The sequence below is a fragment of the Microcebus murinus genome, chromosome 18 (genome assembly GCF_040939455.1).
Source record: "Microcebus murinus isolate Inina chromosome 18, M.murinus_Inina_mat1.0, whole genome shotgun sequence".
Classification (NCBI taxonomy): domain Eukaryota; kingdom Metazoa; phylum Chordata; class Mammalia; order Primates; family Cheirogaleidae; genus Microcebus; species Microcebus murinus.
In genome coordinates, this window is record NC_134121.1 from 39,759,720 (window position 1) to 39,775,477 (window position 15,758).

At 55.0% G+C, this 15,758-nt stretch overlaps 2 protein-coding genes across 2 annotated transcripts; both read left to right on the top strand.

The window, feature by feature from the left end:
* Positions 1-1,407: 1,407 nt before the first annotated feature.
* HOXB6 (homeobox B6) lies at positions 1,408-10,325 on the top strand. Its single transcript, XM_075994504.1, has 2 exons — positions 1,408-7,580; positions 8,616-10,325. Exons 1-2 carry the CDS (start codon positions 7,166-7,168, stop codon positions 8,873-8,875), a joined length of 675 nt encoding a protein of 224 aa, XP_075850619.1. The 5' UTR covers positions 1,408-7,165; the 3' UTR covers positions 8,876-10,325.
* A 1,136-nt stretch (positions 10,326-11,461) lies between these two features.
* Positions 11,462-13,261, top strand: HOXB5 (homeobox B5). Its single transcript, XM_012766039.3, has 2 exons — positions 11,462-12,130; positions 12,783-13,261. Exons 1-2 carry the CDS (start codon positions 11,569-11,571, stop codon positions 13,028-13,030), a joined length of 810 nt encoding a protein of 269 aa, XP_012621493.1. The 5' UTR covers positions 11,462-11,568; the 3' UTR covers positions 13,031-13,261.
* Positions 13,262-15,758: the final 2,497 nt, after the last annotated feature.

A 15,758-nucleotide genomic window follows, 5' to 3' on the forward strand; every position in this document is an offset into this window, starting at 1 on the left:
GCTGGCAGAGTTGCTGTGGAAAATAGGGATGTTCGGGAAAGACCCCCCTTCCCAGCTGGATTCTTGTGGCTTCTCCACTCTGATTCCCTGCCCCTCAAATCTCGCCCCTTCTCAAATTAGGGTTTCCCCAAAAAGAGAGGAGGAGAAGAAAAGAAGATGGCGACTGAGAAAAGGGTTGCTGGTGGAGCAGCCATGAAGAAATGCAATAAATTCCTTGTTGTTTTATGAAAATTTACAACTTTGTGATAGAAGTTTATGAGTGGTTGAATCCAGCGATTGGCCAGCGCCGGTCATGTGGGCAGGCGATCGTGAACATGAACTTTTTATCATTTCCCTGGTGGTTATAATGCAGCATTCTTTTGGACACCACACCTAGGTCGGAGCACTGTCGTCCTTCAGGGCTCCAGCCTCTTGATATTTTTATACTTCAGTATCAGCTCAATAGAGCAAAAGAGAGAGAGGAAGAGAGAGGGGGGAGAGGAGAGAAAAGAGAGAGAGGGAGAGAGAGAGAGAGAGAGAGAAAGAGAGAGGAGGAGGGGTGGGAATTACACAAAAGAGAACCAAAAATAATTTTGATTCTAAATTAATTTGCTTGCTGATCTGGGATTTTAGTCATCATGGAAGGTAAATGGACAATCTGCCCAGGACGGCAGCCTGATACCATTTTTCAAAGCCAGAACTTACTCCATTTTCTATGCAAATGTCAGAAAAGCGAAACACCCTCTCTCCCAAGTCAGAGAAGGGGAAGCGACGGCTCTCAGGTTGGGACAATATTATCTGGAAGCTGAAGAAGAAATCGAACGCTCCTTTTCCCCCCTCCCTTCCCAACCATTTCAATCCAGAAGAAAAAAATCCCAAGGTCTGCAAAGGTAAGGGAGATTCTACAATTCTCTTCTTGTTCGTTAGCATGGCTTTTGTAGGGGGTGGGGCTTGGGTTTTTCTCCCTCCTCCCGCGCTCCAAGACGGGGCTGATCCCCATCTCTGGGCGCTGCAGGGAGAGGCTTCCCAGGAAATTCAGTAGCTGAGAGAGGGGTGGCTGCTTCCTGGAGGGGGAGCCAAGGCAGGGAAGATGGGAGGAGGAACCGAAAGAGGCCACGAGGCCAGCTCTGAGTCGCCTTTTTAAGCTTGAAGGAGAGGCTCAGGCAAGGGGACTGAAAAAGAGAGGATGGGGGTGTCTGGGCTTCTATGGCACCCGAAGAAGCCAGTCGCTATGGCTTCTGTGGGTTTGCCCCTTCCCTCCCATCATCCCTCCCTTGCCCTGGCCTCTCCCAATTGCCCCAGCTGAGTTCTCTTGCCTGGTGCGGATATCGGCGGCTTCCCGGCAGCATTGGCATGCGGGGCGGTGGCGCTAAGGGACGTCCTGGTCTCTGTAGGGCCTGGAATCTCCGCAGAGGCCGGCGAGGGCGAGGAGGCGGCTAGAGAGACACAGAAAGAACAATTCACAGAAAAATGTTCACTGTCTCTCTTTGGTGACATTTCTGAAATTAAAGGGCTGTGGGTGGAGGCACCCAAAGCAAGGGAGACCCCCCAGGAAGCCTGCCCGAGAATGCCCAGGTCTCTCGCCACTCCCGCAGGAGGGAGCCTCGCTCTGCAGGGAGACAGTTTGTGGTTTTATCGCGGTAGGTTACAGCGTGCTGGTTTCTGAGCGATATTGACTGTTACTTGTGTTGTATTGGTATGGGAGGTGTGGATTTCGGTGGAGGAGAAAATTGTCGTGTGTATGTCTGATATGGAAACGTTTCAAACTCTCCTGGATCCAAACGTGGTGATTGTGAAGAAACTGTTTAGCCTGTTGTTGTTTTAGGCTTGTAATAAAAAACAAATAGAAAAGAAAAAGAAAACCCAGTTATGGGACCTGATGGTATTTGAACTAGAAAGCCGACTGGAGCTGAGCTCAGACCGCTAGTCCTGTACCTCCGGTGCCCAGATTTCATCCCCCCCTCCCCACCCAGGCCTCCTGGGGAAAAGGGGTGGAGAAGAACCTTTGGGCGGGAGATAGATTCCTAAAGTAGCTGGGGGTGGAAGAAGGCACAAGCCTTGAGGCAAGGACTTAAAAGTGGGTTGCCAGAGCTTCTGGGGAAGCTGTGAGCCTAGAGACGAGTGACACTGGGCACCGAGGGCAGGAAAGACTGTGATTTACTTCTGTTTGTATGAATAGGTGATTGCTTTTCTCTTTCTTAAGACCAGATGCAGGGCGCTCATCCTCAGGCCTGTAGTTACCCGAGTTTTGCGGGGTCTGGGGTGTGTGTGGAGAGTATATTGGCTTTCTCAGACCTGAGCTGGGAGAAGGACGATGCAGCCACTTGTGGCGCGGGAGGGGCCCCTGGGGGCGCAGGTAGATGCCCGAGGCGAAGGCCCGGACTGGGCGCCGGAGGGACTGCTTGGCTTCGTAGCGAGAGTCGTTCTCCGCCAACACCCACGGCACTCGGGGCCTAGTCTCAAAGGAAAAATTCCCCAAACCCACCCATACTAAAGGTCTTTTTCTCCCGTAGTCTTGGCGGGTTATAAATCCTCCCTTAGACAGTTTGCTCTGACCCAAATTATGCGGTTTGCTGCCATCTACCGTCCGTTCGGAGACACGCGGCTTCGGCGCCGCACGCCCCACGACACTGCCTGAGCCCTGCGTGCCCGACGCCTGAAGCCCCAGCCGCACAGGTTCCACAGGATTCGGGGGATTTGGGGCCCACACCGACGCTCCCTGCTGGATCGTGGTTCCCGGGTGTGGATGAAAGAATAGAACACATTTCTCCCCAAGTCCACCATGCCCAACCCCATACTCCTCCCTGCCCTCGCCCATCCCAGCCCCAAGCCCTGCGGCTGGCAGGGGAAGCGGCTTCTCCCAGGGCATGTTTAAAGAGGTCGAATGCTACATGCAGCGGGCAGGGGACCCTGAACCAAAGGTTTGAGGGATCAGAGCCCCGACACCACCACCACCACCACCCCCGCCCCACCAAGGCGCGGGAGAGGACCGGGGCCGCTGGAGAGATCCGAGGCCAAGGCTGTTCAAGGTTTATTTGGTTTTCTCCTCAGCCAAGGGAAGGGGCCGGCGGGGAAGGCGCCGGCCCCGGCAGTTCCACTCGGTTGTCAAAAGACAAACCGGGTCTGTGTTCTCCCGGTTGGCTGGTGGGTCTTGCCAGATTCTTGGCTGGTGGGTCCGCGGTGAAAGAATTGAACCGAGTTTTCTGGAAATTGTTGGTGTCTCAAGTGAGAAGCTATCCCCTCCCCCATTCCCGATCGTTTCTAGCGAAATCGACGCAACTGTGCTTGGGGAAAAACTGGGAGTGGGAATGGGACTAAATCATTAAGGAACCACAGCGTTGTAATTTCCGCTCCTGCCGGACCCCTCCACCCGCTTAACGCTACTGCTTTCCCAGAAGGGGGTGGCGAGGGCGGGGTATGCGCCCGTGCTGCGGCGTTTGAATATTGGCCCCTGTCTCACGGGTTACTGATTAGCTCCGGCTTTCAAGCCTCAGGAGGAAGCTCTGGCAGCTCCTTTAAAGGTGCTGTGGCCCCAATTCCTGGGCGGGGGTAGGGGGTTCCAGGAAATTGCCTGCGGTGCCAGGCAAGCCGAGGTGTCGCTAGGGTCTGGCGCGCGGCTGGAGGAGCTGCGAAGGTCCAGGGGCCTGGCAGTGCTGGGGGCAAACGCTGCAGCCGTGGCCCCCGCGCCCTCGGCGCCTCTTGCGCCTGGACCTCTGGAGCAGCTCTTTCAGCTTTTCCGCCACCGAGTGACTTTCTGGCGGCTAGAAGGCTCGGCTTAGTGAGTCAGCTCTGCGGGAAGCCCCGAGGGAGCCAGCGTGGAAGGTCTTGGGCCCCTCAGAGATTTTTTTTCTTTAGAGCTATTTGAAGGACAGGTAGGGAGAGGAAGTCGGGCTGACGGATTGAAACACTTCAGGGCTATCAGGGTGCTCGTGGTCCTAGGGGGAGAGGACAAGGAGAGCCGGCTCAGAGCCATCGGCCCACTCCCCCCTAAGATCAGAGAGGCTGCCGCTCATTTGCATAATGGAAATGAGGTCTTTGTACCTCAATTTGGACCCGCCAATTTTAGGGCTAAGTATTTCATCTAAAGAGCCTCCCCCAAGCTGTGGGAGGAACCACAGGGGTACCTCTGGTAACATTTATGTTCTCCAAACCCAGGGAATCAGCCCAGGGAGAGAATTGGGTTGAAATGTTTTCATCTGCCCCACCCTGGCAAAGTTGGGGGTGGGTGTAGTGGGGGAAGGTACCCACAATCCAAAGTGCTGGATTTCTTTGGGAGGGCTTGGGTGGGGGCTTTGTAGCTTAGAGGAAATGGAAAGCCTGGACAATGTCTCAATCCCTACTCCCGCCCCCCCCCAACACATGCAGGCAAATACCCATCCCTGAGGTTACCCATGAAGAATTTTACTCCTGAACTGAACACTACTTAGGAAACATTTTCCTGGGAGCTGGAATGTGTATGCTTGCCCACAGGACCGCAGATTCACAGCAGAGAAAATTACAATTATAAATCCTGCCTGTGGTGTATCTGTACAATCCCTCTGTTATGTACTGATGACTTAGTACACATTTATATCCACTGCTCTGAACACACACTTCCTCCTTGAGGCAGGGAGACACCCCAGACCAGCAGAAGGCTGTGCCCACTGTGTATTTACATATTCACCAGTGGAGGCAGACAGACAGAGGAGGACTGAACCACAGACAGATTCGTAGAGATCTGGCTCCAGAAACCAGGCAGTCTCTGGCCTGCCCTGCCCGCCTGTTCTTTTTCCCAAACAAACGGATCAGACGAATAAACGCTCATAAATACCTCTGGGCTTAGATAAGAGCAATGAGGCGCTATTTCCTTTCATGCCCGACTCCAGGCGCCCGGGCCCTGCCCATAGTGGCTCCATCTCCTGACAGGCAACCTGCAGAGGTGAGGTTAATTTGGGGACTGCAACTCCAAGAATAAGGCAATTATTTTCCTGCTTCTATTATGGGGGAAGGCTCCCTCCCTCACTGCATCTTATTTTGCCCAGACTCCAGGGAGCAGACCACACCACCCAGGGCTAGTATGGGGACATTGTGGCCAGGAAGGGGGCAGGGAGGGCTGAGGCCCAGAGGTCAGACTTAGTGTCAGGGAGGAGGGAGGTACATGCAAGCACTCTTCCTCACCTTGTTTCCCCTGTTCAGATAGTCCCTACTCATCTCTTGGGGTGAGCCCAGCCATAGCTAGATTAGGAACATTTATATTCATTATTAGAGGTTTTGAGTTTCTTCTCTTAAATCCTCATCGAGCCCCCCCCCATAGAGTCAGGCTAGGAAGTGATTGGAGGGACATCCATGATGGCCACTTTGCCATGAAGATATAGCCTAGAAGTTGCCCTGAGTTCAGAGAGCCCACTTTGCAACCAAATAAGTTCCCACCCTTGGTTACCCAACCTCAGCCCTGTACCACCTTCCCTAGTGTCTTGTGCCATCTTGGGGGGGGCAGAGCTGGGTCATAAAAAGGAGTCCTAAGGACAGGCAGAGGAGGGTCAGCCTGGCCAGACATCAGACTTTGTCATACACCCTGACCCCTTCCTGTCCCCAGGTCGGAAGTTTGCCAACCTTCACTGGCTGGCCTGTGCACACATATTAGAATGTTGGAAGTGCATTGTGGTCCTGTCTTCCACCCTGGCTCAATGCTTATTTTCCTCGGATGAGAGAGCCAGAGGCATACATTCTTATGCCCAAGCTTGTAAGGCAGCAAAGCTGATGATCCAAACATGGGGTTGGGGGGGAACAGAATTGTAGAGATGCTGAGAGACAGACAGAAGGGAGAGGAGATACAGGCTGATGGTTGGAAACTGCCTGCTGAGTCCCCAGGAGGACTGGAGCACCTCCCTCCTTATAAAACTAAAGCAAAACCAAGTCTTGGGAAAGAATTGATTTGAAAGGGAACTGCCAGCTTCTAGAGAGACCTGGAAAAGGGGTGAGGGCTCCTCTTTTCCAGGTGGTCCTCCGATTGCTTCAAATATTAGGAGGATTTGAAGACCCACAATTGCAAGAGGAACAATTTCTTCCTTGTGCCCAGATTTACCTGGACATCCTTGATTCCTAAAAATCTAAGCCCAGGATATTTCTGTCTTTTAGGGTATCAAGGGGTACTGGAGAGAGGGTTGCAGGCAGGATAGGAATCAGACAGATAAAGCCACGTAGAATGAAGGGTACCTCTCACTCCATATCCCCAAGTGAGGAGAGGGCCAGTCCTTTTTCCCAGTGGCTCTTCCCCTGCCAAGAGTGCCCAGCTGCATGCTAGAACCAGGCGGGATGTCTTGGACAGCCGCAGCCACAGCCTTCCAAGAAGCTCCTAAGCTGGCTGCAGAGCCAGAGGGGAAGCTGGGGTTCAGAACCTCTTGCCATCTCCCCCTCTTCTGGGTCTTCCAGGCAGTGGGATCTGACCCGCCCCCCTCAGACCATAAGAGTTGTGGAGAAGCAGGAATAATAAAACCTGGCTTTAGAGAGGAGAGAGTAGATCTGATAAACAGAAAAACGATTTTCAAAACCTGGGAAGGAAGGTGTTTCTTCTTTGCTTTCCTTTCTGAAACGATGCAAATTATCAGAGAACTCTTATCACCTACCAACATAAAACCCTAGAAACAAACCTCCTTTAGCTCTCTCTCAAGGATATTCAGCAACATTTACCCACCCCTCCCTGAGGGAAAGGGTCCAAGCTACGCAGGGGTTAACTTTTCTGAAAACACAATTAACTTTTTCCTATCCTGCGTGGGGTGAGGGGAGGGATATATTTACTTAATCACTGGGGGATGGGGTGGTCTCCATCCAAATGCTCCCTCCTCCCTCAAAGGCACAGCGCCTCTTTCGCAGATTCTACGTAGGTGGAACAGGACGCGTTGTGTTGTTGGGGAGAGAGAGAGAAAGGAGGAGAAGGAGGAAAAAAAAGGTTGATAGGTTTGTGCGCGGGTCCCTCGTGCGGGCTGCGCTCCTCCAGGGTGCTATTTGACAATTCCTGCCTCTGCCATTGGTCAGTGTTGGATCAGATGGTTGTATTTCCTTCTGGCCCTCACTGGCACCTCGCCATCCCCCCTCAGCTAAAACCCAATCTCGGATATACTACTAATAGGCGCGGCGCTCAGACTATAAAACACAACAAATCATAAACCCGGCGGAGCAGCAGCGGCCGCGCGCGCCTCCCCTCCCAATGAGTTCCTATTTCGTGAACTCCACCTTCCCCGTCACTCTGGCCAGCGGGCAGGAGTCCTTCCTGGGCCAGCTACCGCTCTACTCATCCGGCTATGCGGACCCGTTGAGGCACTACCCAGCGCCCTATGGGCCGGGGCCCGGCCAGGACAAGGGCTTTGCCACTTCCTCCTATTACCCGCCGGCCGGTGGTGGCTATGGCCGAGCGGCGCCTTGCGACTACGGGCCGGCGCCGGCCTTCTACCGCGAGAAGGAGTCGGCCTGCGCGCTCTCGGGCGCCGACGAGCCTCCCGCGTTCCACCCCGAGCCGCGGAAGTCGGACTGCGCGCAGGACAAGAGCGTGTTCGGCGAGACCGAGGAGCAGAAGTGCTCCACTCCAGTCTACCCATGGATGCAGCGGATGAATTCATGCAACAGTGAGTGAGGCTTCTCTCCGCCGCCGGTCCCTGGGTCCCCCACCCCGGGAGACAACTAGCGAGACCCCCCCATTCTCCCACAGGGTGCTGGGTGGTCTTCTCAGTTAGTAGATAGGGGAAGATTGGGCGCCTGCTCAGAGTCTCCCGCTCTGTCCTCGGGTCCACAGGAGTTACAAAGTTTGCAAAGTCCTCCTGCACTGGGAGCCAGGGGAAGTGAGTGGGCTCTCCCAGAGCGCCAGGCCAGAGCCGGGATTCCAGGTCAGGGAAGGAAGCAGGGGTCGCAGCCACTGGTTTTGCTTTCCTTTGGGCCCCAGCCCCCTCTCCCTGCCCTGGTCCAGTCCGCTACCCAAAGAGGGCTCCATTAAAAACCAAGAGCGTCATGCAAGGGGGGGGGCGGTGTGACGCTGGCGAGGGAGAGCTGGTCTGCCTGGGACTGTGCTTCCCTAGGGGTGGGGAGCTGGGGAGTGAAGAGGTACCAAGAAAGGAGTGGTAGTCAGAGGAGAGAGGAAGACTAGGGGATTAAAAAAAAGAGGAAGGAGACGGAGGGGGGAGAGGGAGAAACAGGCGCCTGGGTCTCAGGTTGGATTATCTGTCGGCCTTAAATCCCAATTGATGTCCATTAGCAGGACACCAAAGTAAGGAGCCGTTAATGTGGACTATGGATCGATTCATGTCCTTACGGATTAAGGGGCTGAATCTATCATTGGGTGGGCGGGGGCCTAGATGGATGGAAAGGGAGAGAAAGAAAAGATGTAGCTAGGAAGAGACACACCTGGCCAGCTCCTCCCCCTGGGCTCAGGTGGGAGTTCAAACTGCTCCTCCCCTCCCCCACAGAGAGTCTAGACTGAAGGCACTTGCCTATGAGACCAGGAGGGAATCTGGAGGGGGCGCTGGAGGAGTGGGGAAGGGGGTACACGGAACAGAGTGTGGAGGGTATCCCGGGACAGCCTGGAGTCCATGTTTGAGGGTCGAGTGGGGGAGGGGGACTGTGGGCACTGTGACCCCAGGCCTCAGCATCTCCGCTCTGCGTAACAGGTTCCTCCTTTGGGCCCAGCGGCCGACGAGGCCGCCAGACCTACACGCGCTACCAGACGCTGGAGCTGGAGAAAGAGTTTCACTACAATCGCTACCTGACGCGGCGGCGGCGTATCGAGATCGCGCACGCCCTGTGCCTGACCGAGCGACAGATCAAGATCTGGTTCCAGAACCGGCGCATGAAGTGGAAAAAGGAGAGCAAACTGCTCAGCGCCTCTCAGCTCAGTGCGGAGGAGGAGGAAGAAAAACCAGCTGAGTGAAGGTGCTGGAAAGGGAGGGGGAGGCGAAGGGAGAGGCCTGTGGGGAGCCGAGGAGGGCTTCGGAGAGCCCCGAGAAGGCTCTGCGGGCAGAGGAGCCCAGGGACCTGCTCTCCAGCGCACGACAGGCGGGGCCCAGCGCTCTCCTGGCCGCCTCTGCCCGCAGAGCTCTTGGCAGGTGCTTGGAGGCCCAGCCGCCGAGCCCACCCAGCACCCCGCGTGCCCCCTCCTTCCTCCCCGAGGAACCCGCCTCCGCCCGATCAGGCTCCTCGTGAGAACTGAGGATAGGACTCGCTTGATGTTTCCTGGAAGCAGAGCAAAATGCTCTTGTCCGTGTCTCGTCTCATTTCGTCCATGTCCCTGTGCACGGTTCAATGGTAGATTCGTTGTGCCCTCAGCGGGGGGCCTCGAAAACTCCCTGACCCCAGACCTGTCATCTCTCCCACGCCCTCCCCAAAGCCACTGGAAGGAGCACATACTACCTAGAAGAAGAGGAGCCTCAGAAGAAAACAAAGTTCTATTTTATTAATTTTCTATGTGTTGTGTTTGTAGTCTTGTCTTAGCTCTGGACGTGAAATACTTCGGTAATAATATTAATATTATTAATAATGATGATAATAATAATAATAAAGACGTGAAAACTCGCCGCTCAGTCACCTCCAATCTTCCCCTGCCATTTTTTTCTCTCTCCCCGTTCCCCAACCTCCATCCTCCCAGGGCCTGAACTCCCCAGCAAAGGCGGGAGCCCTGGTCGGCCTGGGGCCTCCCCAGCGGGGTCCACTGGATTCGAGAGTTACGGTTGGGATAAAGGCTGGAGAGATCAGTCGCTCCCAGGCCCCAACGCTGCACCTGGACAGTGCAGAGGCTCACAACCGCCTCTCCCTGTACAGATTGGGGGACGGAGAGGGGCCATTTTTCTCTTATTCTCCAGCCTTTCCCCGTTTGTCCACAGCACTAGGGACGCGCCACTGATGTCCCTTATCCCGAAGCCCCTGCAGAGATTGAGCGTGGCGAGCCTCAGCGCCTCTGCAGCGCTTTCCTATCCTCGTGGTTGCTGAGGCGCCTGGCCTCAGGCCCGCCACACGGTCAGGTCTCCTCCATCCCTGGCCCTCGGCTTCTGGCCTGTGGCTCCGGGGACTGAAAAATGGGGCCACTGGCTATCTCTCTGCCATGCAGCTGAAGGGGCCAGGTGCCCTTTCCTACCTCAAGGAGAAGCTCAGTGACAAGTAGGGGAATGTAAAGCCGCCAGCAGGCACTGGCAGAAGGACATGACTTTCCCTTGCTCCTTGGAGATCCGAGGGAGGGAGGCCAGGTGATGGGGCATTTGGGTCTCATCCTCTTAACCCAAAATGGCCCAGTCTCTTTCTACCCCCACCCGCACCCAGGCGGCAAGCTGCTGACACTGTTTTCCTTTCTTCTTCCTCCCTCTCTCTCCCCTTTTTTATTTTTAAAGAAAATAGCTGCCTGGCAGAAGGGGCCCAGCTGCAGCGGCCTCTGGCCGCCCAGCGCGCAGCAAGGCTCCGCGGTCTTCGGAACCCCTTCCCCGGGAAGGCGGTGGGCCGCCGGGCAAATTCTCAAACTGCCCAGCCACCAGCGAGGGGCCTCAAGTGGGGCCTCCGAATGCTATAGCCGGCATCTGACACGGAGGCCGAGGGGTCCCGCTTTAACCCCGAACTCTCAGCCGTTACCACCCAAACCCAAGCCGCCGACGCAGCGACCGCTGCAGTCTTTCCGGCAAAGTAGGCCGCTTAGCTACAGCGGTGCTCGTCCTCTGGGGTCCCTGCACCGTTTTGCCATTCCCCGGGCTTGGGCTAAGGACAAGAAGGAGGTCAGGAAGAGCATTCCAAACTTCCAAGGGGCCCAGGAGAAGTGAAAGCTTCTCCTGCTTCCTCAAGCCTCCGGCTCAGCCCTGCTCGCTCGGCCTGGGCGCTGTGGCTCGGCCTCCGCAGTCTCGTCAGGAAGCAGGCCGGGCTGAGCTGGGGAAGACCCATTGCAATAATTGTTTTTCACACACAACTTCCAACCCTTCCCCCCATTTCCGCCCCAACCGGGAGACTTGCAAAGCCGGAGTAAGAGAAAAGCAACTCAATCTTTAATCACCTCATCCAGAGTTAAAATAATAATGATGATGATAGGGAGAAGGACACAAAACGAGAGACTAACCCCACCACAAGGAAGTGGGCAAAAAGCTCAATCCCCTCCTCTAAAGGGCTCAACCCTGCGAGTGAGCCACGGCCAGGGTTTCTTTCTCTCCCGGCGGCTGCGGCGAGTCCGCGGGGAGGCTGACGCCGCCGCCATGGCGGTCTTCGGCCCGCGCTCCCGCCGGTCGCCGGGAGGTGGCGCGCTCTGCTCAGAGGCCAACGCCAACCTTCTCCCTGTTTCTCCCCCTTCTCCCTTTTCCCCCTCTCTCGGAGCCTCGCATTGAATCGGCCCTAACGATTCTCGGATCGTCATTATTTGTAACCATAGAGCATGAATTACCTCTTGAGGTCATCAGCGAGAATTTACGACTGGTCAACAAAAGCACGTGATTCCCTAACGCCCCCCCATCCCCCTTCCACCCCCCCCATATTTGGCCGCATACATAGCAAAACGAAGTACAGTGCATCGCTATAATTCATTAATACATCATAAATCGTGAAGCACAGGGTTATAACGACCACGATCCACAAATCAAGCCCTCCAAAATCACCCAAATGAGCTCGTACTTTGTAAACTCCTTCTCGGGGCGTTATCCAAATGGCCCGGACTATCAGTTGCTAAATTATGGCAGTGGCAGCTCTCTGAGCGGCTCTTACAGGGATCCCGCTGCCATGCACACCGGCTCTTACGGCTACAATTACAATGGGATGGACCTCAGCGTCAACCGCTCCTCGGCCTCCTCCAGCCACTTTGGGGCGGTGGGCGAGAGCTCGCGCGCCTTCCCCACGCCCGCCCAGGAGCCCCGCTTCAGGCAAGCGGCATCGAGCTGCTCCCTGTCCTCGCCCGAGTCCCTGCCTTGCACCAACGGCGACAGCCACGGCGCCAAGCCCTCTGCTTCGTCCCCCTCCGACCAGGCGACCCCGGCCAGCTCCAGCGCCAATTTCACCGAAATAGACGAGGCCAGCGCGTCCTCGGAGCCTGAGGAAGCGGGGAGCCAGCTAAGCAGCCCGAACCTAGCTCGGGCGCAGCCAGAACCCATGGCCACCTCCACAGCCGCGCCTGAGGGGCAGACTCCGCAGATATTCCCCTGGATGAGGAAGCTTCACATCAGCCATGGTAATTCTGTCTCTCTTTTTTGTCTTCCCAGCCTTCCTTCTCTGCATTTGGGGGGGGCGCGAGGAGAGCTTGGCTTTTCCTCAAATATAGATTTATTTTTCCAAGGGGGAGAAGTCTCTAAGAGGGTCCTCAGGGCTTTGTGGACAGAGCCAAACAGGGTGTCTAACTGGGAGGGGGTATTTTTAATAATTTGTTTCCAGCTTCTCTTAGGTTTTATTCGCTTAGCTGCACCAGCTTTAGAATGAAGGATGGGCTTTATGTAATGTGGGGAAAGGCCCTTCTTACCCCCGAAATTTTGAGATTGCTTCTAGCAAAGAAGGGGAGAGCAGTAAAATGAGCTTTCCAGGGCAAAAGTGCAAGCTCTCTCCTCCCTCCCGGGGCGAGCGACCGCCTGAGCCCAGCCCAGGGTGAGGCTCTGGCAGGGAGCAAGAGACAAAGCCGGGCGCATTCGCTGCCTGCAGAAGTGGGGGCTGCAGGAGAAGGGGGTGCAGAAATCCAGCCTGGATGTCGGCATCTGGAGTAGGGAGGATTGGAGCTGTGGTGAGCTGGGTGCTGGGGACGCCTGGGTCCTGCTCCCCCGCCCCTTCCTACTCAGTGCCCCCTCCCTTAACCGGAATAACGTTGCCTTGTGGCTCTACTCTATCTGCTCCAGATATGACCGGGCCAGACGGGAAAAGGGCTCGGACCGCATATACCCGCTATCAAACCCTGGAGCTGGAGAAAGAGTTTCACTTCAACCGCTACCTGACCCGGCGGCGGCGCATCGAGATCGCCCACGCACTCTGCCTGTCCGAGCGCCAGATCAAGATCTGGTTCCAGAACCGGCGCATGAAGTGGAAGAAGGACAACAAACTGAAAAGTATGAGCCTGGCTACAGCCGGCAGCGCCTTCCAGCCCTGAGCCTGCCCAGAGGAGCCCCGGGCGGCCCAAGAGCCCACGACACTCCAGCCCCAGCCCCTCTAGTCCTCCCCGCGCTGCGGCCGCCCGCTGGGGACCCGTTCCCACAGCCTGCCTCGCCCTGGCCTTGTGTTACGATTTTTCGTTTGGTCTTAGGTCTTCCTGTGGCTCCCTTTCTCCTGGACTGGTTATCTTGTTATTATTGTTAATAATAATAATTATTATTATTTTCCCTCCATGCTCCCCACTCCTTTCCGATGGCCCCAAATCCGCCAGTGTTTCTGAATGTTCGTGTCTGTGGTTGCAGTCCTTTCCCCAGGGGGAAAAAAAAAAAAGAAATTCGCATGTTTAATGTGAACTTTCCCCTTCCCATCTGTGTTCTAACTTATTTATAAAAGGATGATCACTGTATTTTGAGTTTCAGCTGGAAACTTCTCTAAGGGGCGGCAGTTGAGGTGGGGTAGCCCGCAGCACAGGGCCCAGCTGAGCTGGACTGGGAAATGGAGTCCATGACTGTGTCTCTTTTCACCCTCCTCCTCCTCCTCCTCCTCCACTTTCCAGGCCCAGGTCTCCCAGGGGCTTGGTCCTGGGGTGGGAAGGGGCTAGAGAGGACCAAAGGAGTGATGCTGAGAAGAGGGAAGGAAAACAGTGAGATTTAAGTTCCTGTTGCCTGAGTAGGCTCCACAAGGCCTGGTCTGGGAGTATAAGGAAACAAAAATAATCTTCAGTGTAAAATGTCTTGTGTATTTCTCTGTGAATCCATGGGTTTGGCTAGAGGGCCCAAAGCTTGTAAATATGGGAATAGTCTGGGTCAAACCCATCTTTTTCTCCCTACCCATTTCACTTCCAAGACCATTTGTAGTGAGCGAGTGGATGCTGTGCTACGTGTGAAATCTATCTTTGCCGGGCCTGTCTCAGTAATTCGCTTTTGGTATTTGTTTGTAGCTTTCCTTGAAGTCAAATAAATGTTTCCCCCACTCCACTACCCTTCCACTTGTCTTTTCTAGATGGGGGGGGGTCTACCTCTCCAATCACCAGGCACACCCTAGACGGTTCTGGACCATTCTCTATAGATCTGGGGTATAGGGAAAATAATGTAGGATGCTTCCCAGCAGCCACTCTCAGCTACCTAAGTCCCTGGCTTGATCAGTGGTGCTTGGGCCAGGGAATAGGCCTTCATGCCTGGGGGACTGAGAGGCCCAGAAACCCCATGCGGGGCTGGGGCATGGGAAAGGCTGAGCTGGACTCCATTCTGGCCTCCCATCAACTGGCCAGCAAAGCCTCTGGAAAACTCTTTAGGGAAAGTAATTTGGGCCTAAGTCCTGTGAAGGAGGTTCCTGGCCTTTTGGAAGTGGTAGAGGCCCGCCCAGCTCCCTTTTCCCTGCTACAAATTCCAATTCAGTTCTGCCACTAAGGCAAAAAGAAAAAAAAAATCAGCTCAATTTCAAAGGTTTTCTCTGACCTCTAGCTTTCTCTACACTTTTCTAGAGCTCCTTCTTTCTAGGTGCCCAGCTGACCTTCCTTCTTGATTAGGAGTTGAGGTCCCTCCTGAAAGACCCCTGTTTTCCCCTCCAGCCAGACCGGCCCAGGGCCAGGGCCCAGTCCACCTCCATCCAAGTTAGCCTCCACCCTGAGCACAAGAGTCAAGTCTGGACACTTACCCGGTCAATCCCTTCCAGCTTGGCCCAACTTCTTACTGGATATGGGGGGAGGGGGAGCTGGTGAGGAGGCAGCCCAGGGTCCTGGAGGCTCTACTGGGCCCTGCTTCCCCTTCACCCCTTGACTTTGTCCCCCTTTGTCGATAGCAAACTATCCCAAAAGTCGCTATGACATTTAGATGTCAAATGGATAGGGGTTTTATCTTGAAGTTAGATCGTAAAAATCACCGAGAAGTCAGACAGATACCCCTCACTGGCTCGAGAAAGTCACGTGAGGTCCATAAAGTTAGTTTTATGGTTTTGGGGAGTTGACACCGCGCGGTATATTTCACATTCTCCAGAATGTTAAGTGACACTTTAACTGCTCGCAGTGGTGGGGAAGGGGGCAGAGGTAGGTGAGCGCTCTCCCAGCCTAGAGCAGCCAGACCAGCCCAGAAGGCGGCGGCCAGGCCAGCACTCCCGCAGTAAGTCGCTTCCAGCTTTCGCTTTCTCCCCTTGTAATTCCGGGGCTTGGGACTGGAGGAAGGAAATTTTGCTTCCAGCAGGGCTGTGAGGTGCTGTAGGGGAAATTTAGCCTGTTTTTGGCATCTAGTTCTGAAAAACTGGGTGCCCAAAGTGGGGCATTTATTTCAATAAGGCCTCAGTGGTCGGGTGCCAGGTTTTTATTTGCAGGAGTGTCTGACTCTGTGGGGAAAAGGGGTTGCGTGAGCTCCGTGTTCTTTCACTGCCCTTGGAAATTTAGGGGGCAAGAATGAGGGGTGTGTATTGCTGAAAGAAGGGACCATTGTGGGGGGCTACTTCACTGCTGGATATCTTCAGATAGAAATCCTTCCACCCTGGGGAGGGGTGGGATGAAACTTTATGACATTCATTTGTCAGGGGTGTGTGGGGGTGCGCTGCTGGGCACTTTTATCTGAATACATCTGAGCTGAGAAAAAGCACCAGGGGAAGTGGCTGCTGTGGGCTGCCTTGCCCTGGGGTACTCGCTGGCTTTCAGGTCTCATAAAAAAGGGTCTCTCCAGTTCTCCATGGCTTCATCAGGGCTGTCCAGGATGGGGAGCACAGCGCTTTTG